We start from the raw sequence: 25,470 nt of genomic DNA on the forward strand, positions 1-25,470 counted from the left end.
ACATATTTTTTCAATTAGTAAAAAAAAATTGGCAATTATCCACCCAAGCTTGTCAAATTATATATATATATATATATATATATATATATATATTATTTATTTATTTATTTGGTTCTGATTGGAATTTAAATTTAATAATTTTAAAAATAACTTTAAATTTATTATGAATTTAGAAAGACAATAATTACTTTAGAATTAAGTTGTCACTCTCAAGTGTCATGTACAATACGTCATGATCATGGTAAGGTAAAATCAGATATAGAAATTAAGGTGGTCCATTTGCTAGAACGGAGGAAACACCATCACGTTATCTCTTTGATTTGACACTGTTTTATTCTTGAATCCATGGCAAGCACATACAGCATTTGCTAGGCCTGCAAATGTGAACATGCTTCTGGATATTTCGATAACATCATGTTTCATATCTATTCTTCTGTTCATCGTCCATGTATTCGTGTGCACAAGCCAGGGTGCGTGTGACTTTTTCATTTGGTGTAACATTAATTAGCTCTTTCAGTTGTCCTTTTCTACTCATTTCAACAAATTTAAATCTTCTAAAAAGTGGATGAAAGAAGGAGCACATAGAAGGAAGACATAATTATGTGCCTTTTGTTTCAAGAGTTTTGACTATTTCTCCTTAAATCACTCTTTTAATTAAACCTTGTTTGGTTTAATCCAACACATACCCTATTCCTATTATTTGCCAAAAGTCAAAGTAATTATTCTTGTTTCCTTGACAATAATATATTATTGTTTACTTGTGATTGAAATTTAAACTAATAACTTCTTAATTTTAGAGACGATTTAAGTGTCATTTAATATATTTTTAATTTTAATGATCATATGTATGAACTATTGCAATGCCTAACTATAGTTACTTTTTATCCAACCTTTATAATTTTACATTTTGTGGACTATCTTTTAGTATTGTGGTATAATCCAATGGAAAATTTAAAATAATATCATTAGGTTAAGATACATTGAGAGTACTAAAAGATAGTATTCTCTTGGTACAAATATTCAACTTTTTCTTATATATATATATATGCCATTCTTCTATATGATAATTAGATATACTCAACAACCAACTTCAATAATATTGCAGAAAAACACAAGAAATAAAAAGGTGATTGATGGGGCTTCGGGGAGCAAAAACTGGTTTTCTTTTACGATTTGGACCACCCAAAAATGGTTCTTCTCCTGCTGCAACAAATGCTTGACTGTTGGAGCACAGTGATCTCAGTGCCAGAGTATACAAGCTTTAACGTTTATGATCAATTCATATATATATGAACAATGTTTTCTGAGCTGGTTTATTTTGTCCGGCCGGCAAGACCAACGGTAGCTACCCATGTATTCATTTCTCACTCGAGGAAGTCCTTTTGTCATCATTGATCAGCAGAAATATTGGACCAAACATAATGAAAAATGGACAATATACATGTGCAATCAACAACTCCAAAGCTAATTTTTAACAAGCTTATTCATTAATTATTAATAATATATGCTGCCAGACAATACCTTAATCATATAGAAATTTTTATATGAACCCAACTTTACCATATGAATAATAACATTTTTAGTAGTCACACATTCAATTTTCGGAGTCTTCCCCAGGAACAAAATAATAATTTATGCCTTAGATAGAGGCAATTTGATCATAAGCTATATATTCCAATTTGAAAATACAAGAGACATTGATGTTCATGTTCGAGCAAGCCTGTAGTGGATAGGGATAAACGCAAGTGGTTGCACATATGCCTTGCACATGCCTCTTTTCTTTCCTTTTTCTTCCCTTCTTCTCTTCTGCTCTGCAGGCTTACACATGCCTATACCCATGGCTGTCCACAGATGCACATGCTTGTTAAATTTTAGCGAAAGTACTTCACGCTTCATTTTGATGTGCATGCCTCACTGCAATACAATAGGCAAAAATTTCCAAGCCCTAAGTAAGAATATACACCAAAACCAAACCAACTACATTAGGTCTCCATCTCATGACTGTGCGTTCATTTAGCGTAACTAGTTTTGAGCTTTTTTTTTTTAAGGTTATATTTATCCAAAATTCTTGTTTTAATAGTTGAATGAATATCATAAACTTGGTGTATATTAGTCATACACGATTATATGAAACATCAGCAAGTATACCATGTGATTTAATTATTGCTTAAATATCTAAGATTCTAAATCAAGTTATGGCTCTGGAAAAAAACATATTACGTGTTACTTTTGTTTGTAGCAAAATATATATAGCTGTATGTTTGATCCTGTGATTTTCTTTTAATGTACAATATTAAGAATATAAATTGAAGTAATTTATTTTTTTTAAATAGACAGAATATATAAAATTTTTTAAAAAGATATTATTTGATTGTAATATTAAAATAATACATGTATTTTTTTTATTAAAATAATATTTTTTATTAATATTTTTTAAATATTTTAATTATTAAAAAATTATTTTTATTAAATATTATCATAGTACAACTATTGAATAGGCTAAGGACGCATGGAATTGGAGGTCATAAAAAAGAAAAGAAGAGAAAAGGGACAAAAACTAGAAAAGACAAGGTAAAGGAAAAACAGTACAATATCACTTGATGAAACAATGAAGATAAAAAGTGAAGTTTGAATTTTTGTCCTGTTAATGCTTAATTCACTTTTTTTAAAATTATGAGTCTGAAATAAAATCATTTTTTCTTCCTTACTTTTCAAAATCAACGACTGTATATGCTATCTTTAATCCGAGAAACCCTACTCCTTCTTCTTCATCAGATTTGAGTGCTTGGTTTGCATGTGCCAATGCGTCAGTGCACTTGCCTACCAAGTGTTTGGCCTTTAAGGACTCTCTTTCCCAATCTGTCTTGTATACCACCGTCAAGATTGAGACTACACAAGCAATTTGAGCCGCCAGAAGTCCATAACATAGACCCACGAACCCTAGTTTCCAAACAAAGCCTAAGACTATGGCCACTGGGGCGCCCACCAAGTAAAATGAGTAAAAGTTTATCCCTGCCCCAATTCCTGGCCTAGCACTTCCCCTTAAAATCCCACAACTTGTGGTTTGTGGACAATTTGCTAGCTCACATAATCCAATTATCGGCAGTACAATCATACTTAGCTCGAGAACTTCTTCATCCTCTGTAAAAACTCTCCCCCATGCTTCTCTTCCTACAGTCGTCAATACCAACCCAAATAATGAGCTTAATAGCGCTAGTCCTACAGCAACTGCCGTCGCCAAACGTGCCTTTCCTGGCCTGCCTGCTCCCAGCTCGTTGCCTACTCGGGTTGACACTGATGCACTCAGTGCTGTAGGCAATGTGTACATAAGAGATGTGGTTTGGATTACTATAGCCGACGTTGCCAGGGCAACACGAGGTTTTGATAAGTATCCTGATAGAATTGTCATGAACTCATACCACCACCACTCTAAACAAACGGCCACACAACTTGGTATAGCCAGTCGAAGTAGAATTCCCCATTCCCTTCCCAGTGAAGAAGGTGGCTGTGATGGTTGCGGTGGTGGTGAAAGTTGTGTGTACAAAGGCTCCTCAGGGACACGAGTGAAATACATGTAACATAGTAGGAATAAGAGGGTGTTAAAGTTTGAGATAAAAGTGGAAATTGCAATTCCAGGTACCCCATGACGAAGAGTGAAGGCTAGGAATACGGTGGTAGGGAGGTGAAAAAAAATGGAGACAAAAGTGCACCACATTAACGGCCATGTAGTCCCTTTACTACGTAAATATATGCGTAGAGGATGCAGGAGGCTATTAGCAATAAGATCTGGGACTGAAAAACGGCAATACAAACTTGCAATTCGGGTTATATCAGGATCTTGATGGAGGGCAAGCATGAGGGGTTCAAGGTTCACCCATAGCAAGCCAACAGGTAAGGAAGCTAGGAGTAACATCACAACTGTTCTTTGTAGAGTTACAGATGCTACTGACAGGTTCCTTGAACCAAAAGCTTGGCTGCAAAGTGGCTCCATCCCCATGGCCAAGCCAGATAGGACTGAGTAGCCTGTGATGTTGGTGAAACCGATAGCTAAGGCACCTCCGGCGAGCTCCAGACTTCCTAGCCTTCCCAAGCACACAACTAAGATCATGTTTTTGAGATAACCCACCAAGCTCATGGCTGCTATTGGGAAGCCTATATCTGTCATTTTCTTTAGTTCATCCACCACCTGGCAGAAAAAAAGAGAATAAGTATCGCGTTAGAGTGAGAAATTTATGAGAATTGGGAAGATTTTCTAGTTGAGTTTCAGAATTTATACCTCTGGCATGGTCGGGTACTTTTGGGAGCTCTCTGTTGTTAGCATCTTTATATTCCTTTTGCTATAATTAATTCTTGATTTCTTTCCTTTTGCTCTCCTGCAGGCTTTGAGAGTTAGCAACTTAGCAGATATTTATATGCAGAGGTTTAATGGTGGGATCAGCGTTAGCTAGTTTGCTAGAGGGAGAGAAATAGGTAGAGTCTAGAGAGAGCAAATAAAAGTAAAGCAAGAGGGAAGAGTGAGGAGATTTTTATAGGTGGCGGAGGATTTTAGTTAGTCGTTGAGTGTTCGGATGACAACGCAGGTACCAGAGACCTTAAAGCTCACAAACAAATGTTAAAGTGGTTTGAGTACTAGTGTCCGATTGCAAAGCTGATGTATAAAAAAAGCACCATTTAAACCTTATTTTAACAGTGTCATATATATATATATATATACTGAAGCAGTCTTCCCATACCCTACTGTTCAACTCCCATTTTGTCATTTTCCAAATTAAACCCAACATATCCTCTTACTCTTGGGGATTCATTATATCCTCACAACTCGCTCTTCAAGTGAGGAAAATTATAATAAATAAATGACCCATCATTTTTAATCACAGTTAGTATATAATTAATCATACAATTCTGATTATATATATTACTTGTTCCTCAGAAAAAAAAAAAATCCCATTAATTATATAAAGAGACATTACAAAAATTACGAAGATAAGAAACAATAAAATTAGTTAATTTTATAAATTATACAGATGATTTCTATAATTTATGGAGACAACATTTTCTAGAGTTGTTGTTCCCTTTCTATCTTTAATGATCTATAGAAATAAAATTAAATTATCATCTCCAAATTTTGGATTAGTATTTAGCAATTTAATAATTTATATTTGAAATTAATGTAATATTAAAAAATTTAATTTATTATATAATTTTCATACTATTATTTATTGCTTAGAATATTAAAAATTTAAAACTTTAATATTTTGGCACATAATCCTATTGAAAGAGAAAAGAAGGATGTCACTCCCTTTTATAAAGGAGAGTGCACAATCTTAATTCATATCTAAGTGATATAGGATTTATATTATTTTCATTTGTTTTTGTAGAGAAAATTATTTATTTTCTCTTCATAAACTAATTTAAAAATAATTTTAGGGATGAAATTATCTATTTATTATTATAAGTCTTATTTTAAATGATTAAGAAGATAATAAATTAAATTTTATCACTTTAATTTGTTCTCTTAAATTAAATTTCTTGTATTGAGAGGATAAATTAATGGGGGATGATTTTAAGAAAAGACTGAGAACTTAAGGTGTCAATTTTTCGTCAAGAAAAAAAAATGAAAAATGGGTATGTTTTATTATTTTGTGTATATTCATTATTAGATATAATGATTACTCTGGCACCCACTATATATATTGCTACTCATATGCAAAGTAGAAGAAAGGTGCTTGTTCAGTGAAAAATTTTTAAAGAAACAGAATGTGTAAGGATTCTTAGATCCTTGAAGAATCTTGATAATATCCTTTTATCTTGTTTGTATCAGGTCACCTTTTGTAATCAGGGATGGCCTGAAATGATCAAATTGGAATTGGTGTGTCTCCATCACAAACAGAGTTGAAATTTAGATTGTATCAGAAGCAAAATTCTTTTTTTTCCACATGTTTTTCGATGGATCCAAAATTCTATAGGACCAAAACCCCTACACATTTAGAATAGAAGCACGCAGCTTGTCTATTAAAGCTACTACAGCCAAACTGCTTTCTATATCGATTTCTATATTTCTTCTTTCATAAGCTTGATTTTGTTCAAGAATTTAATTGGATTTTGAGCTCTCTTTCTATCTTTAAAGCCTCAATTATATGTGCTCTCTTGCACGCTTCTTCATTAATGTAGGCCTCACCCCTCAACTAACGGTTTGTCCAACTTTTTTGTTTGTGCTAAGCTGCTTCCAACTGCAACAGAATATCACTACATATAATAAATTTCTATTTAGCAATAATGATGAATGGAAGTTACATATATATATATATATATATATATATATATATATATACCGCTGCTAATTTGTTTGTTATTATATAACATTCCAAATTGTTATTCTTCAATTATTCAATTCAAAAGGGTTAATTTTAAAATAAGACACCAGTGTAGATTTGATTTCTTGTGATGTATGTAGCTATTTTTTTTTATATATTTATAGTTAATTAGGTGATATTTCATTGAATGAGCAATTTATATATTTATATTTCAATTTAATGATACAGATCTTTATTTTATATTATTTGATTCTTTAGAATACCTCCAAGATTCAAATGTTGCACTATAAAGGGTAATTTTTTTCAAACATTTTACCAAGACTTACTCATCTTTAAAATGAATCAAACTACCAATTATTAAGCAAGAAATATCTTATATAATTCGTTCTTGCAAACTTTGATTTCCACTAAATCCAATGGGTGCACAAAGATATGTAGATGTTAAGCTAAATGATAAAGAAAAAAAGGCAACACTAACCATGAAAATTATGTTGCTGTCACACTTACATGGAACCATGCATGTGCATGTAGTTACACCAAATGACCAAAGGAATCAATCTTTTCAACAATAATTACACCCACTTCCGATCGATAAATCTTGTCTACAAATTGCATTTCAATCACCTTTTTTTTTCCCCCTCTATCATGTCTAAGATGTGATTTTATACCTTCCTAGCCAATGATAAATCAACAAATATCACCAGAGAGTGGTGGATAAGGGGAAACGGTACCGTTTCCAACCATCACATCTCTAATGCTTTTGATGGGTTTTTAATAAAAATGCTGGCTCTGGGTCAATTACTGAGGCCCTTTGTATGGAAGAACTCAAACAACAGACACCCTTCTCGCTTCTCCCGCAATGCGTGACAAAGAGTACTATAATATCAACAATGCACTGGGGCACTGGGCTTTCTATATGGCAGTCGACACTCGACTATATTATATGAGGATATCCCAAATAACCAATCCCATTACAGATCTCATTATCTAATATATAACCCACTATTTAATTTGCACCTCTCAGTTGACATTGTGATGCCTTTGTTTCTGCTTGTGCCCCACTTGCATATACATGTTGATTGCTGCCTGCTGGGTTTAGTGTGTTTCTCCTATATAAATATTGAGAAGCTTTATAAAAAATACATAAAAACAAGCACAATAGAGGAAAATGTAAGTCAAATGTCAAGCTTAATAAATGGGATTTAGTGGATCTAATAGTGTAATTCTAATCCCTCTTGTGGGGGTCCATGAGCTTGACATTTCTTACTAGATTTAGCACTCAAACCCTTTTTGTTCTACTTAGTCAACATACTTTGCTACATTTTAAACCCTAACCATGATGGTATCTCTCTACTCATAGTGGAGAGAATCAACTTCAACCAGATTTGTCCACATTATTTGGTATCTTCTTCCCTCTCATGTAGCTTGCTAGTGCCAAATACTAGAGGTAGATCTTCAAGTCAAAAGGCAAAGATTGGTGTGCCAAAAATCTTTAGACCAAACCTGCTTGCAACATTATATAAATCGCAGATTGGACAATTTGCAAGTTCTATACGTTGCTTTAGCATGATGAGTTTTCGTTTGCTTCACCACTCACTGTATGCTAGTTGCCCATTGTTTTGACATGAAATAAATTTCGGAAAAGAATGTCTCTTGGAGCTATATCATAAGGAATCTTGTCCCAGACCATGACGACACAAAATAATTGGAGGGATTTCTGATGAATATATGCTACAATAAATCCAGCACATATAATTTGTTGTTGCCAGAATTAATCATAGCAAATTAGCAACTTGATTCCCTTAATTATTTAAGGTAATTATTATCAAAATCCCAGTTTTCATTAATGACAGTTGGTCTTGTTTGCCTCACTAATCTAGCTAGCTGTGATTGATTTAGCTATATATGATATTATTCAACAAAAGTAAGAAATATTCAATCCAACTCAAAAGTCTAAGTTTAATGATGGTGAGGCCCAAACATTATATTAATCTTTATTTCTTTTTTATGTATTTTTTCAATTATGAAATCTTTAACTTTAATGGGTTCTTAATGTTTCCAATATATTATTACGTTAATATGTACTTGAACTTGTCATATGATGATCATATAATTAATCTGAGAGCTTTAATTATGTGTCAATATATTTTTTTTAAATTTGGTTAATTAATTATGTTCTTAGCATTACACATTAAATTCTATAAAGGTGAATTCGGCCAAGATTTTGTTTTTACCTAGATTTAGTCTATTATGGACCCAAAATATAAAATATACATGGTAAAACACATCTATTAAATACATAAATCTCATGTATTTATGTTTTAAATATATAATGAATTGAATTTAGGCAAGAATTTTTCAATTCAGACATTCAAATTAGCTAGTCAAAACATGGAAAGATATTTTGTCATTGAGTAGTCTATTCCCTTATGGTTATAGATCATTATTCTAACAACAGAAAAAATATTATAGGAATATGATCAAAGGCCAATTTCATATATATTTAGTCTCTCAATAAAATAATTTGAAAATAAAATTAAATCATGATTGGTCTTTTCAAATACCAAATTGGACAACAACATATGACAGCTCCTATTCAAAAGGCCATTAATGATTTAGGCAAAGTAATTTCCCTATCCATTTTCCTTTGAAACTAAGCTAAAAAGCGATCCAACACCAAGCAGCTAGCTAGCTAGCTAGCTATTAACACAATATCATAATCCACAAGGAATCATGGTGTTTAATGTTATAAAGGAAATAAAATAGTTTCTTATGACATTTCACCTAACAGATTTTGGGTAAAGTAAATCTCTTTTGATGGGATTTAAAAAAAAAAAAAAAAGATTCATGGAGACTTGATATCAAGTGGATCATTAAGGAGAAAATTTGAATGACCATATATATATATAACACCATAAAATAGCTCTACATTTAAAAAGAAACTTGGACAGGCAAAGCTTGATTTCTGTGAAAAAAGAAATAAATAATATCATGTGATCATCATAAGGAGGATTGGGTTGCAGGGCACATCAACATGTGAACCTAAAAAATCAAGACCGAACTTCTCCCACTTGCATGGATTTCAATAAAAGGCAAAAGCATATAGAAACCTTTATTTTATATCTGAAAGTGAGGACTACTCTTCCTACTTATATTTTGCTAAGGATGACCTAACTTGGCTATCTCTATAAAGAAAGCTAGCTCTTATGGAGTAACATTGATTAGCAAGTGATGGAAAATGATAGCCTACGTATTTATGCGACGGCACACATGTGTACTTTCAAGTAGATAAGAAAATTAGGTATACGTTTAATAGGGTTACTGCAATGATTCTCCCTTTCTTAGCAATCAGGCTTCACAGAAGTATATTTCATAATTATTTATTTTAAAAAATTAATTTTAACTCATAAAAATTGATTTAAGAAAATACTCTTGACTGAAAAAAAAAAAAGCTAAGGTATACATGGACTCCCAACACCCAAATCCATTTTCAAGGTAATTTGATCTTATGGGTAATGGACTATGAGTGTATACATTCTAATTATGGACAAAGGCTCGTTGGGTTAAGAAAAATTTCATGCAAAACTGGATGGGCTTGTAATCATGTAATTCTAGATCCACCAAGGGCCTTTCTGGATCAATTTGCCCATTTATCAAGCTTGGAGTAAAATAATTAACCAAGTGGATTTGGTTTTATTTGCTCAATCATACATACATTGTGATTAAATTTAATTTTCAATGTCTTTATCATTTTTATTATCTGTTTTACATATAAATAATATTCATATATTTTTAAATAACATTTAAAAATTTTTTAAAGAAAATTGTGATGTTAAGGTTTAGTGTTTAATTGAAGAAAAAAAAAATCTGAATTTTTTATATTTGATTAAAATAAAGGAATTTTGTAATTTTAAATAAATTTAAATATAAATATTTATAATTTCTTAATATTTGTTATTTATTTATAGATTTTATGAAATCATTTTATTTTTATAAATTTAATTATTAATTTTTTTTCAATTAAATTTATTTATTCAATGAAATATAAATAATTATCAGACTTTTTTTTAAGGTTCAAAGTGGTGATTTTTATTTAATTTAAAAGTAAAAAAATTAATTCTGTTAAGTTTTGAATAAATTATTTTCAGACGTTTAAATATCTCATTTGATTTAATCAAGATTTAAGCTGCTCAAACGCTTAAAATTGCTTTTTTGCGTTGAATGAGAGAAGGAAGAGAAATGGCGATGGCTTCTTTGGACATCCAAAAGCTCTGCTAAGTTGGGACTGGGGAGAAATTATACTGTATAACGTGATTTTAAGTTAAGATTTGATATAAAATGACAAATTAATTATGAAATAATAATTAAATATAAAAAAATAATTATTATTTAAAAAAATTATTTTTAACTTATAAATAAAATTAAATTTTATGAGATTTATTATAATTTAATTATTACTTCGTAATTATGTGTCATTTCATGTATGACAAATATATAACTGATTTAATATATAATTTTTCCGCCGTCGGCCATAACTACGCCGCTCACTCCAAAGAACTCGGCAACGATGTTCTTGAGGTTATATGTAAAGATTGGTCCTTTTTATTTGTGTTTGGTATATATATATATATATATATATATATATATATATATAATGTTACAGCTTGTATTGAAAGTTATCAGGAGTCGGTTTTGTTCCCAAAACCGACATGGTGACATTGTTTTATTTGGCGAATGGAGGCACAATCAAAGATACCCCATCCCTTGGAGTCTCTATATCATGAAGTGGAGCTCTGCTGCTCTCGTTATCTGCCACAAAGCTCGCGATGTGCTCCATGCCACCGCCATGGATTACTTTGGACGTACTTGCTGTTATCTGTATATGCTGATGGTTGACAATTGACAAAGGAAGCCCCTTTTAATTTTTTTTTCGTTCTTTTCAAATGAGAAAATTTGTGCATTTGAAATAGAAATAACTAATCAATATTGGATTTTAAGCTATGCTCTTGCCTTGGACATGACTGACAGGGAAATCCAAGCTTCTGCCACGGTAAAATTTTGTACTCAGGCTCTAAGCTAATTGGTTTACAGCCTGTGAAATTGGGATGATTTCAAGAACGAACATTATGGCATCTGTTTATTCCCAACACTGAATGTGGGACTTGAATGGGGTGCTGAGAGAGTTGCGCAACATAACCTTCAGATTTCAGCCATATCCACTCCTGCTCTTCCTTTCTTTTATTCATTATTATTATTTTGTTAGATCCGAGTTCTGAATGTATTCACGAATGTAAATTTGCCCATCCATGAAATCCAATTTTGACATTGGATCACACAAATCTACTGTAACTCAACAATTACATTTTTGGAACACAGGAGTATGTAAGCTCTCAAATACAAAGAGAATTTATTGTAACACAACAATTAAATTATTTTAACGCCAAAGGAGCATGCAAGCTCTCAAATACACGCACTTAAATAAACATCCTCTAACAAAGAGGACAAGAGAGAGCAAAATCAGAACTTCTGAAAGAAATCATAAATGTGTTTACTGATTTCCTCAGGCTTCTCCTGGGTGAGGAAGTGGGCAACTCCTTCCATTACAACTACTTCTTGCAACAATGGAACATCTCTCTTGAACCCACCCTTCTCTATATAATCCTTGTTACCAAGAGAATTGTAGGTAAGGTCCTGATCACCAACAACAAATTTAACAGGTACTTTTACTTGAGCTCCCGTCCACGGTGCAGTGAGTTCCCAGTTTCTGCAATTAAGAACAAGAGCAATCAATGTAAAACTGGAGAAGGGTCAAACGTACAAGATACTAAAGTGGGGAAGCAATTAAAGAATAGAGATAATTCCTAGTAGGTTTTCAACAATGCTAAAATGGAATAATTAGACTTCGGATGGGGAACATACAGGTTCAAATTCCGGTAATAGTTCAATCCTCCAGCGAAGCCTTTCTTTTCAAACTTACTGGTGTAATACTGCACATCTTCCTCAGACAACCATGAGGGCAAGACAAGCGGCGTTTCTGCTGGACGGCTAAAAACTTTACCTTTAGGTAAGAAAAGAGGACCTGGATGCCTGTATGTTAGGAATTCCTTCACAATTCTCTCTGTACCAAGCTCAGCAAACTCGGCTTCTATATCTCCATGCTCCTACAAAAACCAACTACGCACTAAATCAAACACCTCCACCCTAGAAATCTATTAAAACCCAGTTGGTAATTATCATACTCTTTCATATAAACCCAATTAGAGCCTCCAGCAAATGCAATTAATTAGGTGACCGTAATGGCAGACAAACCAAAAGATTAAAAGACATTGGTTATTTCAAATTATCTACTGTTTGGGTAAACAAAATGCCTTATTGCCTATTCCCTACCCACCTATTGTCTATTCTCCAATTCTAGAATCTTGATTTTATATTCACTCCAAGCGGTAGATGAACATGAAAAGAAATTGAGATTCAACTTTTGAAACAGGACAAGATCGAGAGTAAAAATAAGATAATGATCAATGGTAATCCATGCAAAAATTCAAGTACCATAGATTCAACAACAATGCAGTAAACCCATTAACAAACCTGAATTCTGCACATGTAGTAATCATCACCATAGACGGCTCTAATCATATCTATAATTTTCATCTTGGGGTTTCTAGGAGGAAGCGTCACGCTAAGGTTGACCAAAGCCTTCACTCTGTCTGGTCTAAACAGACACAAGAACCACGCCATGTAAGCACCCCAGTCATGACCCACTACAAAAACCTTCTCCTGGTGGGGTGCCACAGCGTCCAGGAGTCCGATTAGATCGCCGACGATGTGGAAGACCGTGTAGCTCCGAGGATCAGACGGCGCGTCAGTGTCTCCGTAGCCTCTCATATCCGGCGCCACTGCTCGGTAGCCCAGAGAAGCTAGTGCCACTATCTGGTGGCGCCAGGAGTACCATAGCTCAGGGAATCCGTGAATAAAGAGAATCACTGGGCCGTTCACTGGACCCATCTCAGCCACGTGCATGTTTATGCCATTGACATCGAGAAATCTGTGCTCTATAGCCTCCATTTTCTCTACCTTAGCTTGACTGAATAGGTTTTGGCTTTCGCTTCTTACAGTGCAGAAATGCGGGCTGTATCTGTGTGTTTCCCGACGAAGTGCAGCGTCGAAAAAAACAACGGCGATATAAGTACGAAAATAAACAAGTTAACATTGCCATTAATACTGTGGCTCTGAGCAGGTGACAAGAGAGAGCGAGTACGACAAGTCACTAGCGAGTGTGGGTTAAATATTTAAAGCAAAGACCAGTGATAAGCTGCCGCTTAGGCAGAAACAAAAAAGATGGGAATATATAATTGAGGAGAGCTCAAGGCAAGAAAAGTTATTCCCCACGTTCGGGCGTTGAATTTTGGTACTTTGATGACTTGTTGGTGACAGTTGTGTAACTGTAATTAACCTAATAAATAAAGCGAATCAACATATTCTTATTTAATGGTTGAATTTATCTTTTTAAATGCGTTGTTCAAAGACCTGTACTATTAAATATCTTCATAAAAATCTGGACCTTTTTTTTCCGATAAGATAAGAGAAGATGAATTGATTAAATTAAAAATAATATAATAATAATATCTCTTATCTTTTTTAAAAAATCCCTTTCTAAAAAATGCGTTAAAACTTTTTAGATGGATCAATATTTTATTCAAAGTTTTTCTACATAATAATATGTCGCTTTAAAAATCCCTAATCCATTGATACCCACATGGAGATAAGAAGGGTATTCTTATTTATACTTTAGAGTAGTAAGACTCATTCTCAGTTTACATGAAATACGTAGGCTCTCAGTAACTGCTAGAGTGTCATTTCTTGACACTAAATTTCTCTAATATGAGCATGCGATCATTGAAACGTGTCTTACCACCCTTCATGCTGGAAGTGTAGTATTAACGTTCTTTCCAAATTATAATCTCTCACTACGAGATTCACATTTCTGCACCGCACTAAAGGTACAAGTCCAGCTCACAAGAGTAGAACAGGTGACGTCATCTATGATGGCCACCTTTTATCGTTAGATTATCTACAGACTATAGGACCATGCGTTAGATCTGTCACAGCCTTTTGTTTCAAATGATGCCTTACTGGTACTCGCAGATACTGAGACTACTCCAACTATAATCCAGATACCTAGGCAACTGTCTAGAGGAGAGCTTGAACAGCTTATTCCAAATACCTGGTTAACTAACTATGAAAAGCTCCATGCAACCTCTCAGCCGATCCAAATCACTGAGTCTTCTTTCAGAATAAATACTGATGGAATGGTACAAACTACCTTCCAGCCACTCAGACACTCCACAGGATCTCTGTCTGTGTTTCAAACTATGATGGTCCAGCCATTAGAAAATGAGCAGAAGCACTATCCTATCAGGGCAGTAACACCTGACAACTACTATGTTTATCCCATAAGGATAGATGATTATTGTCCTTGGGATCTCCCAAGATCTAGCATGTGCGACCCAGATTGTAACTGTTGTGACAATTATTGAAAAAATGAGTATGACCATCATTTGTCAGACAAAAATTAGAAGAAACTTACTAAGAAGTCTAGAGCTTCTTTTAAACCTCCTCAAACTCTCAAGGAAGATTATCCTGACAATAGTCCGTGGATAGGCATCCATGAAAAAACTAAGCAAAAGAAGCCTCTTCCAATTTATGAACTCGCTTTGGAGATCATCAGAAAAGAATGGCGGCCTCCTTCTCCTCCTCCCCCTGTTCTTCCAACTCCACCTCCTGTATTGCCATTAGTGCAGCCATACATGATATTTTTTCCTGTCTCATATGAAGTGGATTTGCCCCCACTAGCCCAACAGACAGATCAGCAAGCCAAGATTTCCACAAGACCTTTCATCCACTCAACCAAAGTTGATGCTGAAGGTCAGATGACCCCGATCACTCAAGCTAAGGAAGTTCTAAATTGGCAGATAAAGAATGCAGCAGTTCAGAACAAGACGTTGCAACGAATTAATTCTAAGATTGATCAAGTCCTCACAAGAACTCAGCACATTGATCAAAAGGTGGATTCCTTTACTCCATTTGCTCAAAATATGCACAGAGAATTACAAGAAAAAATTATGCAGCTTGACGAGGATCTTAGGTCCTTGACACAACATAGAAGATTTGGTATGGAGTTTTCCCAAAAGGAAGCTGAGATCAGAAAACTAAAGCAGCAATTAACTCAGGTTGAGGTAGACCTTCACAGGCCAACAGAAGCACCTGCTTCTTACAGCCCCTTTTCTGCCCCAAGATCACAAAATCCTTTCCTTGCACCACCTGAACCTGCTTACTCTCCTTTTGGCCCGTTCAACTACTCCTATGATCCTACTCCTACAACATATCACCCATCTCCCTTGTTTCAAAGACCAATACCTCTTGCAGCACCATTCAAACATGAGCCTAATAATCTATCTTCTTCAGATGAATCCCAATCCACCAAAAGAAAGATTGATAAAGGCAAAGAAAAATTGCATCCTGAACCACTATCTCAACATATGATATCTGTCCCTTTTGATTCAGAAGATGAATCTTCTCACAATGAAAATGAATTTTCCAGTGATGATAGTGAATCTGAAAAAAATGGATGTTACGACGTTGCTCATGGCTGATCCTCCACCAACCTCATCACAGACTGGTCCTTCTCCGACCCCAGATTCTACTAGTGACACCACAGGCCTTACAGGGTCTCCCCAGGCCCAAGACTTGCATGTAGAAATACCTGAAGATGATCCAATATTGGACTTTAGACTTCCAGGAGCCCAACAACAGTTTAGACCCAGCTCAGGCCCATGGTTTACTTTGGATGATATACCTCCATCCAAATGGAGAGACGGCCTTGCAGAATTCAAATTCTGGCTAGATGTCCAGATGCTTCGAGAAAGTGCTCATTCCCATACTGTTCTCAGAAAATTTATATCTCGAACCATTGGAACACTTCAAGATTGGTTTGCCTCCCTTGGAGAATACAACAAGGCTCAGTTCTGCCACTTAAATATCCTGCAGGCAATCAACTCTATCTTCGCTGAATTCTTTGGAGATGCCTCCCTGTATAGTAAGCAACTACGTTAAGAATTTTTTGACATGCGTTGCTGTTCTTTAAAAAGGACAGACATAAAAAGACATTACCAGCGTATGGTCTAGAGCTACTATCTACTAAATGGCTATAATGACATAAACTTGGGGCATACTTATGTTGCCTCTCTCCCAGAAGCATTACAACCAGAGCTACACTGTAGCATTGCTGCCACCCACAAAGTTATGAATGCCATAACTATTGGAGAAATACACCAGATGACACTGGCTTATTTGGACAAAAAGTGTGAGCAACAGAAATTATTCAAAGACATTGTTGACAATAGTAAGACTTTGAAGAATATCTGCCAGAAGTCTCACCTTGCTATCAAATGCAAGGAGAAAAACTGTGAATGCAAGCCAAAGAAAAAAGGTCATTTTAAGAAATATCCTGGTTCTTCAGGGTCCAAACCTCCCTTTAAACATCGAAAGAGAAAGAAGCCAGTCAGATATTTTAGGAAAAGAAGGATGGGCACGAAGAATTTTGATCGTTGTTACATTTGTGAAAACTGGGGACACTATACAAAAAACTATCCCAAGAATCCTAACAAGGCTGTTGAGCTTCTACATCATATTCAACAGGATTCTCATATCTCTTTGAAGCATAATGACACTGAATTCTTGTTCTCAGAATAAGATGAGCCCGATGAAGAGACTATCTTCGCTATTGGAGAAGATACTGATTTTGACCAAGCCCAAACTCTATCCTCAGAAAGCTTAGAGTCTGACTCTGAAGCCCATTACCCATTCTACTTAGCCCAAAATATCCAGTCTTCTTGACCTACCTATAGCGCAGATACTATTCTTATCCCTCTGGTCCCGTTGCATGTCCTGCCCAGCAAATATGAGCGGCCTATAAGTGTTATTGGGTTTCTTGACACTAGAGCCCATAAGAGTATGATGAACCCAGCCATACTCCCTCCAGAATATTAGGTTCCACACATAGAGTATTTCAAAGCAGCTGATGGGAATATCTTCAAGACTAACCTGATTACCAAACAACCCATTGGTATTCAGTTTTTTCCCACCTGCATCCTTTGGACCAAGATTATTGTATCAGATCTCCCTGATAAAGACTTGCTGATTGGATTTGATTTGTACCAGCAAGCAAAACATTTGAAGATACTACCAAAGGGATTGAAATACAAAAGATATTTTCAACCTTTCACCTCTGTCCCTAAACTATATTCCTTAACAGATGCCTCAATAGAGTTTCAAGAACACAAGAACACAAAGAACTTCTCCTAAAATCTTGCCCAGATTCTCATGCACAATTCCATCACCATCACCCCTTATGGAGAAACCCAGAGTTCTTTGTCCATCTCCCATTTAAGCTGAATGAAGATATAAACCCAACCAAGGCATCATACCCAGGAATGAATCCAACGGATCTAGCTTTGGCCCAAGAAGAATGTAAACAGTTACTTCAATAAGGCCTCATAGAGCCCACATACTCTCCATGGGCTTACCAAGCCTTTTCTGTGGAAAAAAGATCTGAAAAATTGAGGGGCAAAAAGAGGCTCGTGCTTGACTATAAGCCTCTTAACCATTTTCTACAAGATGACAAGTTTCCTCTACCCAAGCCTGAAGCCCTATTCACCCAACTTCATGATGCCCATATCTTCTCAAAGTTTGATCTCAAAGCTGATTTTTGGTAATTGGGTATCAAACCCTCAGACATGCCCAAGACTACATTCTGCATTCCTACGACCCAATACCAATGGACCGTTCTTCCATTCGGTCTAAAGACAACTCCTTCTGTTTTCTAAAAAGCCATGACAAAGATATTTGAGCCCATACTCCATAGTGCCCTCATCTATATTGATGACATCCTCCTGTTCCCAAAAGATGTCATAACTCATAAAGCACTGTTAACCACCTTTCAATCCATAGTGGACACTCATGGCATCATGCTGTCTGAAAAGAAAAGTTCTTTGGGATAGACTGACATTAACTTCCTTGGAATGAGATTCAAAGATGGAAAGTATTAGCCAGGACCACACATTACAGAAGAATTGCTAATATTCCCTGATAAGGATTTATCGGTAAAGCAAATACAGTAATTCCTAGGTATTGTCAATTACATAAAAAAGTTTATTCCTCATGTCGCCACTCACACCTGCAAACTTTCAAAGATGCTCAGGAAAACTGTACCACCTTGGGGCAGGGAATTAATAAAGGCAGTCAAAGCTCTTAAAGTAGTGGCCTCAAATCCACCACCTCTGAAGATTCCCAGCACAGGACATCACACTCTCAAGACTGATGCCAGTGACACCCACTGGGGTGCTGTCCTTATTGAAGAAATTCAAGGAGAAAAATACATCTGTGGACATGCTAGTGGTGAATTTCTAGAACCACAAAAGCATTATCACTCAGTGTATAAAAAAATCATAGCTGTCAAGAATGGGATTAAAAAGTTCGAGTTCTATCTCATTGGACACCACTTTACTATAGTCATGGACAACTCAACTTTCCCGAAGATCCTAGACTTCAAGAACAAGTCACTCCCAGAACCACAACTATTAAGGTAAAAGGACTGGTTCGCTAAGTATAAATTCACAGTCCAACATATAAAGGAAAAGCATAATCTAATCCTAGATCTCTTATCCAAACCTAGAGATCTTCACCTCATTAAATCACATTTCTCATTTCCCTTGATTTTTATGGCTTCCTCATCCTCTCCAAATACTCCAGGTTTTCTCATCTCTACACCAGATAGTTTCCCACCTGGTTGTTCTCTTGATCAACCCATCCCAAAGATAGCTCAGTTTGCAAAAGACCACCTGTTCCATTACTTGAGTGCTAGAAACACCTTAAGGGGACTACTTCCCCCTTCTTCTCTTTTCATCCCTGACGATCTTTTCTTAACATGCTTCAGCATTCATCATGACTGAGACCTTATTCTCGAGGAACTATGGCTCCTATGGTGTATGGTCACTTTATACTCTACGAGTATAGAGTTTCCCCTCTTGGCACTTTATTAGCATACTCTCAACAACACAAATAGGACCCTCTTATTTAGATTCTTTGAATGGTTCAAGCCCATCTCTGCATGGCAATACAGCCTCAAACGACTCATAGAGGTTTATGAAATTGAATAAAGGCCTATCAGAACTCAACCCACTATCAGGACAATGTTTATCATGCATAGGCCCTTCTCTAGAAGGCCTGATGGACTTTTTTGGTCCCAGAACTCTGAATACGAATGGAGGACCTATGATGGCTCAATCTTGGAAAAAGATACTATGGGACCACTAAGAAGATAGCTGGCAGAGCATTTCACTGTGGGACCTTAGAACGTGTATTATATTTTTGTAATAAGAGATATGTATGTTCTACACTTGCCTCGTTAGAGGATCCTGTATATCAGAAATATCTTTGTTATGATATTGGATGCGACGGTCCGGTTATTATACGCATAATGTTACAAAAGGGCACAACCAGAGAGTACCTAAGAGAGGGAAGAGGCATATATGAGTAAGTTATGTGTATGATAAGGGCTCTCAGCCTATCTTGGTATCAGAGTCTGATTATACTTGTATGGTACATACTTTAACGTTGAGTAAGGAGAATCTCTCTCAAATATGTCTTGCCAAACACCTGCTTCTTCTTTATAAATAGTCCTACAATACCCTACTCCTTCTAAAATTGTAAACCTTACCTCCTCCCTTTCTTTCTCCTATCCTCTAAGAAGGACTCTTTCTTCCCGTATTGATAACCTTGTAGAAATAACCACCTTACCTGAAGATGCTCAGGTCGGGAAATCTCTCATTCCCCTTCTCAGTCCTTATAACATTTATAGACGTTCTGGATCTCTTATCAGAAGTATTAGATCTCTTATCTCTTATAGGACATCTCTTTCTAAAGAATACGTCCATGCTTCATAGATGGACCAATGTTCTCTTCAGAGTTCTTCTGAAAACAAGGATTCAATGTCATCATGCTCCAAAGAGATATGAGAAACCTGCTGAATATGCTGTAGAAGCTTAACAGCGGGGGACCGAGTTAAGAGGATATTTGGGCTCTAACTAGACTGGATATCCTTTTCAGTTCAAGTGGTATTAGAGCCCCGTTGACTTTGGATTTGCCCTTGAGGTCCTGGGTTCGAATGCCTGCCTTGTAAATGTTAAGCACTGCGCGCAAGCGTAGCGTGGTGGGTCAGTACTGGGGGACCGAGTTAAGAGGATATTTAAGCCCTAACTGGACAGGATATTCTTTTAAGTTCAAGTGAGGCTAAAGTACTTATATTATATAATAAAATAAATTTACGATTTAATCCTTTAAATTTTATTATTTATAATAATTTAATTTCTATATTTTAAAAATTAAACTTCAAATTTACTCCGTTAAAATTTTAAATTTTTTGGTCTAAATAAATTCAAAAATTTTGTTAAGCTTGTGGTAAAGAGAAATTTTTTTTTTTTTACAAAAATACCCTAAAAAAAAGCTTATTTACCTATATGATAACATTTTATTTATTTCTCCCATCCAAGCTTCACCAACCAGACCAATGAGTGTTAGTAGTATGCTATAGAGCATATCATTTAGTATGTATCTTGTACATCTTTTATTAATAAAAGGCATTTTCACTTTTTCGTTTACATAATATATTTATGTGTAATAGAAAAGGTCCATTGATATTTTGTTAGAAATTCTATTCTTAAGTTGTTAAGAATATGAGTGACAGTATTTCTAGCACAAAGTATCATAAATAGGTTCACAATCGAGGATACTTCATAATAAGGACATGACTTATTCAGTAAGATTGTAATAATGTTTGTTCCCAATTTATTTATATGAGATGTAAATAAGATGGAATGGTGAGTCTCATGCCATATAATAAACATGATAGGCACTTATGCATGATAAGTAGACCAAATCAGTGACATTTATGACAAGTATATGGAGTTTACTCTTGTCAATGTATTGTCATAAATCATATCAGTGCATATAATCTTTAAACCTGAGATAACACAGTTATCTTATATATAGGTGGTTTGAGTTTGATACTGCTTTCATACTTATACTGTGTATGGGTATATGGGCATGTATTGGCTCCTACTAGTTATATATATATGGAGGTAGGTGTTGATTAAGATGGAATATGTTCCTCTAAGTAAATAGAGATAAAATCCTATGTTCATTTAATTGTTCTTGATGTTTCAAGTTCATGGCCAGGACAGATAGATTTAATCACAAAAGAGTTTTTGATGAGAAAATCTTTTTAATCAAGAACTGTAATTAAAAGAGAACATAATATTTATAACAAATGGGGTTTGACATAAACTATGACTCCAGCTCGAATTGAGATTTTGTAATAGAGAGATTCTAGTGCATGGTAACATATGATTATAGGTTTATTTAAGGTAAACCTTATTACTGATTGGGTGGCCATGGCATGCTATGCTAGGTGTTAACCATGGTCTATGAGGTGCATAAAATGATTTAGAGAAATCATTTATGGTAAGAAAGAGTTCTGATGATATTAAGAGTTGATATTATGTCTCATTGCCAATTAGTGATGAGCCTAGTAAGTCACATACATACACAAGTAATCACCAAATTAAATATAATTTAATTAATTAATTAAAGAGTTTAATTGATTAATTAAATAGGTTTGGTTCGCAATTAGATTGCAAAGTCCCTAGCATGGCTGGAAACCAAATATAAGTTATTGGATGCATAGTATAAGTTAAATTTATATTTAAGGTGTTTAAATATGAATTTAATTAAGGAGAAATTAATTAATAGAGATTAATTAATTAATTTATATTTGATATAAATTTATTAGAAGAAGAGAAATAATTATTTTGGGTTGAGAACTAAAAATTAAGACACAGGGGTATTTTGATCATTTCACAGGATGACATGTGGCACCATAAGATGGTGACACATGGCACTACATATAAGCTTACCATATGTCTTTTAATCATGTAAGATGATCAAAGTCAAGATTAAATATACGTTTGACACTTGGCACAATGTGATTGGGTTAATTGAACATAGAGCTAATCAAAAGGTGACATGTGGCAAGGGTTTTAAGTGGTGACCTAGCTATATAAGTGTTGTTATGAAAGAGTAAAACGTGTAGCTGCTGTTCTTCTTTGGTGCCGCCACCCAAAGAACATCTCCCATCTCTTCTTCTTCATCTCTCATCAATTCAAAGAGAATAGCCAACAATTTATTGAATTAAAAATACTAGAAATCGTTTCTAGTGTCCTGTATATATCTGTAATATCTCAAAAGGCAAAATTTGATTTTCTAATTGATTGGAAATGCTTTAAAAGCTGTTCAAGGGTTGCCATTAGTGATCTTAGTGTGGACAAGCTAGAGGGACAACATCTGATGTTCTAGACACATCCCAAAGGTGCCAAACACATTGCAGTGCATCAAAAAGGTTAGTGCACTTATTATTGATCTAATTTAGGGTTCTTAAAATTAATCTGACTAATTCTAAAATCTTAAATGTCAAATGTAGATCCAAACACATATTAAAAGAATTTTAATATGCTGTTTGTCATTGAAATCAAATAGATAAAAATAAATCTTGCATAATGCATGTGACATTAGGTAAAAATTTTTTGAATTCAATTATATAAATTTATATTTTTCATGCTTCTGTTATTTTAAGGAGGTGTTCCCAATCCGCTTCAAAATTTTTCTTCCCTCTCTTCATTAAATCTTTACCTTTGATCGAATCTAACTCCAACTCCACAGAAAAGAAAATAAAAAAAAAATAAAATTTATATTTGTGAATTTTCTGTAATAATGTATGGAATCCATTTGAATTCTGGCAATTGCTACACAATTCACTCCTTTCTAAACCCAAATGGCAACAAGTACAGAGCCTCCGAATTACCTGTTCTTCAAGAATTTGGCATGGAGCTTGCTATTGTAACTTTGACTCGGCGTCGACTGAGTTGGAAGAAGTCAGAGTCAACTCACTCTAAATTAGAGCTAGCCCTATCGTTAACTCCAAATTAACTTCCTGATTTTCATGGCTGCTTTTTCTTTCTTGGTAGTGGAGGTGGTGGTGTTGTTCATCGTCGGTGGTCATGCCTGCTGCTACAATTATTTTCCTTTGTGGACTCTGCTACGAAATGACGTTAGCTTTCTCTAGCTTGCTAATGCTATGGTCAAGAGCCTACGTTGTCTCTTCAAAATTTCAGATAATTCATAGAAAATAAAATGCCAAAAGAAATTTTAAATTGACACTCACTTCGCTTGCCCAGTTCAAAGCTTCTGCAAATATGCAATGCATAATCTCAACCCAATATTTTTTTCCTTTAATTATGTTTTTTAATTAAAATTAAACTATAACTAGTCAAAAGGATTACACTGGTAAATCCTTGCGCGTTATCTCATTGTATACAAGTGGTGGGTGACTGTCTTCCCTACTAAATTCTGACCATTTCCAGTGAAATTACCAGAAAGAAATTCAGAAGATGTTGGCAATGGAAGGTGATTTGCGATGAACAATCAGGAAAAGAAAAAAAAGAAAATAAAAAAAAAAGAACAATCGAAGTGTCAACCTCAACTATTAGCCCTAAGTCAAAATGAGGATAGAATTGTCTTTTCAAAGTAAACTGACAGCATCTCGATCTTTAACTAGGAGGGGCCTCGATCTCTAAGTAGGAGCGACCCCGAGGTCCCTCGATTTTAACAAAAGTAAACGTGGGGATAAGATTGTTGAATTTTTAAAATATAAAAATTAAATTATTATAAATTGATGAATTTCTGAATATACTATTTAATATTTTTAATTATTGGCTAGTGTTGAACATTGGATAACCGAACACAAATAACAATGTTAAAGCATAATTTAATTTTAAAAGAAGAATAATATTGCCGAATGTAAAGAAATTTGAAAGTTATCATGTTTTGTTTATCATATAGGAAATAGGTTGAAGATAAAAGTTAGAATGGAGTATTAAGCTTTCGTCATTCATAATTGAAGTACTACTGATTGATTCCTGGTTCTGTGTTTTGCTTCTGAATACTTAATGGGGCTTTTCCAACATAGGCGAAGAGTTGTAAACAAAGTTGGTGGTGGCTTGGAATTTGGAGCAAGGAATAGGATTCCAGCAGTGAGGAAAATTTAAACAACCGCATTGCTTTTTCCATTAAAAGTCTAACCAGTCACAATTATACAAGAAAAGAAGAGAGATGGCCGGCTTCAAAGAACACCTTTTGGGTTGCGATATTTGGGACACAAAGAAATCCATTTTGGGGCTGCTGGGCTTTCTTCTTAGATTCGATGGGTTAGTTTGTCGTTAGTTTGAAAATAGGAAAAGGGTTTTCTTTTCGGCCTGTAAAATAAAAAGGCCCATAGTAAAAATAAAAAGAACAATGTGACGGTACTTAAAAATTGACAATCTTTTGAATTTAATAATATATAATATTAAAAAAAAAGAGGTGATAATTGCATATCTTCTTCATTGGCCACACCGCATGGTATGGTACTCCAAGAAAACCTGCGCCCTGCCCATGTTACCCCGTCTCCATATCACAACAGACTTGCCGTGCACGAAAATTTTATTCACGGGATCTATCCTAGACGTCGATTTTGAAGCCCGATAACCATATTTGCCTTGGAGTTTTTTTGTTTGTTTCCAACACAAACTGAATGTGGGATTCGCCCATCCATCAAATCCAATTTTGACATAGGATCTGAGCGATTACTAAGTGTATCTGATACATTATATTTTTACTATGAAAATATGAGTTTTATCTTTTCATAATTAAGTAAAAATTATTTTATTGTGTCTAAATAAACATTAAAAAATAATTCTTTTAATATATTTAATAATTGACGATGATTAAGGATGTCAAAATCCTATATTTCTGTATTCAACTGTTTGCATTTTGTTTTCGAATGGAATTATCAAACTGGTTGAGGTACACTGGATGCGTTTCTACCATAGGTAGATGGATATAAGAAAGAGGTTCCACCAAAAATATGATTTTTAAGATTCGTTATCTCATTGGCCACATAAGTTCAATCATGAAACTTTTTTTGAAGGAGATGTTACACTGACAG

General features: G+C 34.7%; 2 protein-coding genes across 2 annotated transcripts; both read right to left on the reverse strand.

The window, feature by feature from the left end:
• Positions 1 to 2,558: 2,558 nt before the first annotated feature.
• LOC110673942 (protein DETOXIFICATION 55) lies at positions 2,559 to 4,650 on the reverse strand. Its single transcript, XM_021837190.2, has 2 exons — positions 4,277 to 4,650; positions 2,559 to 4,186 (listed from the first exon to the last, which is right to left on the reverse strand). Exons 1-2 carry the CDS (start codon positions 4,319 to 4,321, stop codon positions 2,705 to 2,707), a joined length of 1,527 nt encoding a protein of 508 aa, XP_021692882.1. The 5' UTR covers positions 4,322 to 4,650; the 3' UTR covers positions 2,559 to 2,704.
• A 7,043-nt stretch (positions 4,651 to 11,693) lies between these two features.
• LOC110631473 (uncharacterized) lies at positions 11,694 to 13,618 on the reverse strand. Its single transcript, XM_021779312.2, has 3 exons — positions 12,903 to 13,618; positions 12,234 to 12,475; positions 11,694 to 12,078 (listed from the first exon to the last, which is right to left on the reverse strand). The coding sequence occupies exons 1-3, from the start codon at positions 13,377 to 13,379 to the stop codon at positions 11,832 to 11,834; spliced, it is 966 nt and encodes a 321-aa protein (XP_021635004.2). The 5' UTR covers positions 13,380 to 13,618; the 3' UTR covers positions 11,694 to 11,831.
• Between the last annotated feature and the right edge of the window lie 11,852 nt (positions 13,619 to 25,470).

The sequence above is a fragment of the Hevea brasiliensis genome, chromosome 15, assembly GCF_030052815.1.
Source record: "Hevea brasiliensis isolate MT/VB/25A 57/8 chromosome 15, ASM3005281v1, whole genome shotgun sequence".
Classification (NCBI taxonomy): Eukaryota; Viridiplantae; Streptophyta; class Magnoliopsida; order Malpighiales; family Euphorbiaceae; genus Hevea; species Hevea brasiliensis.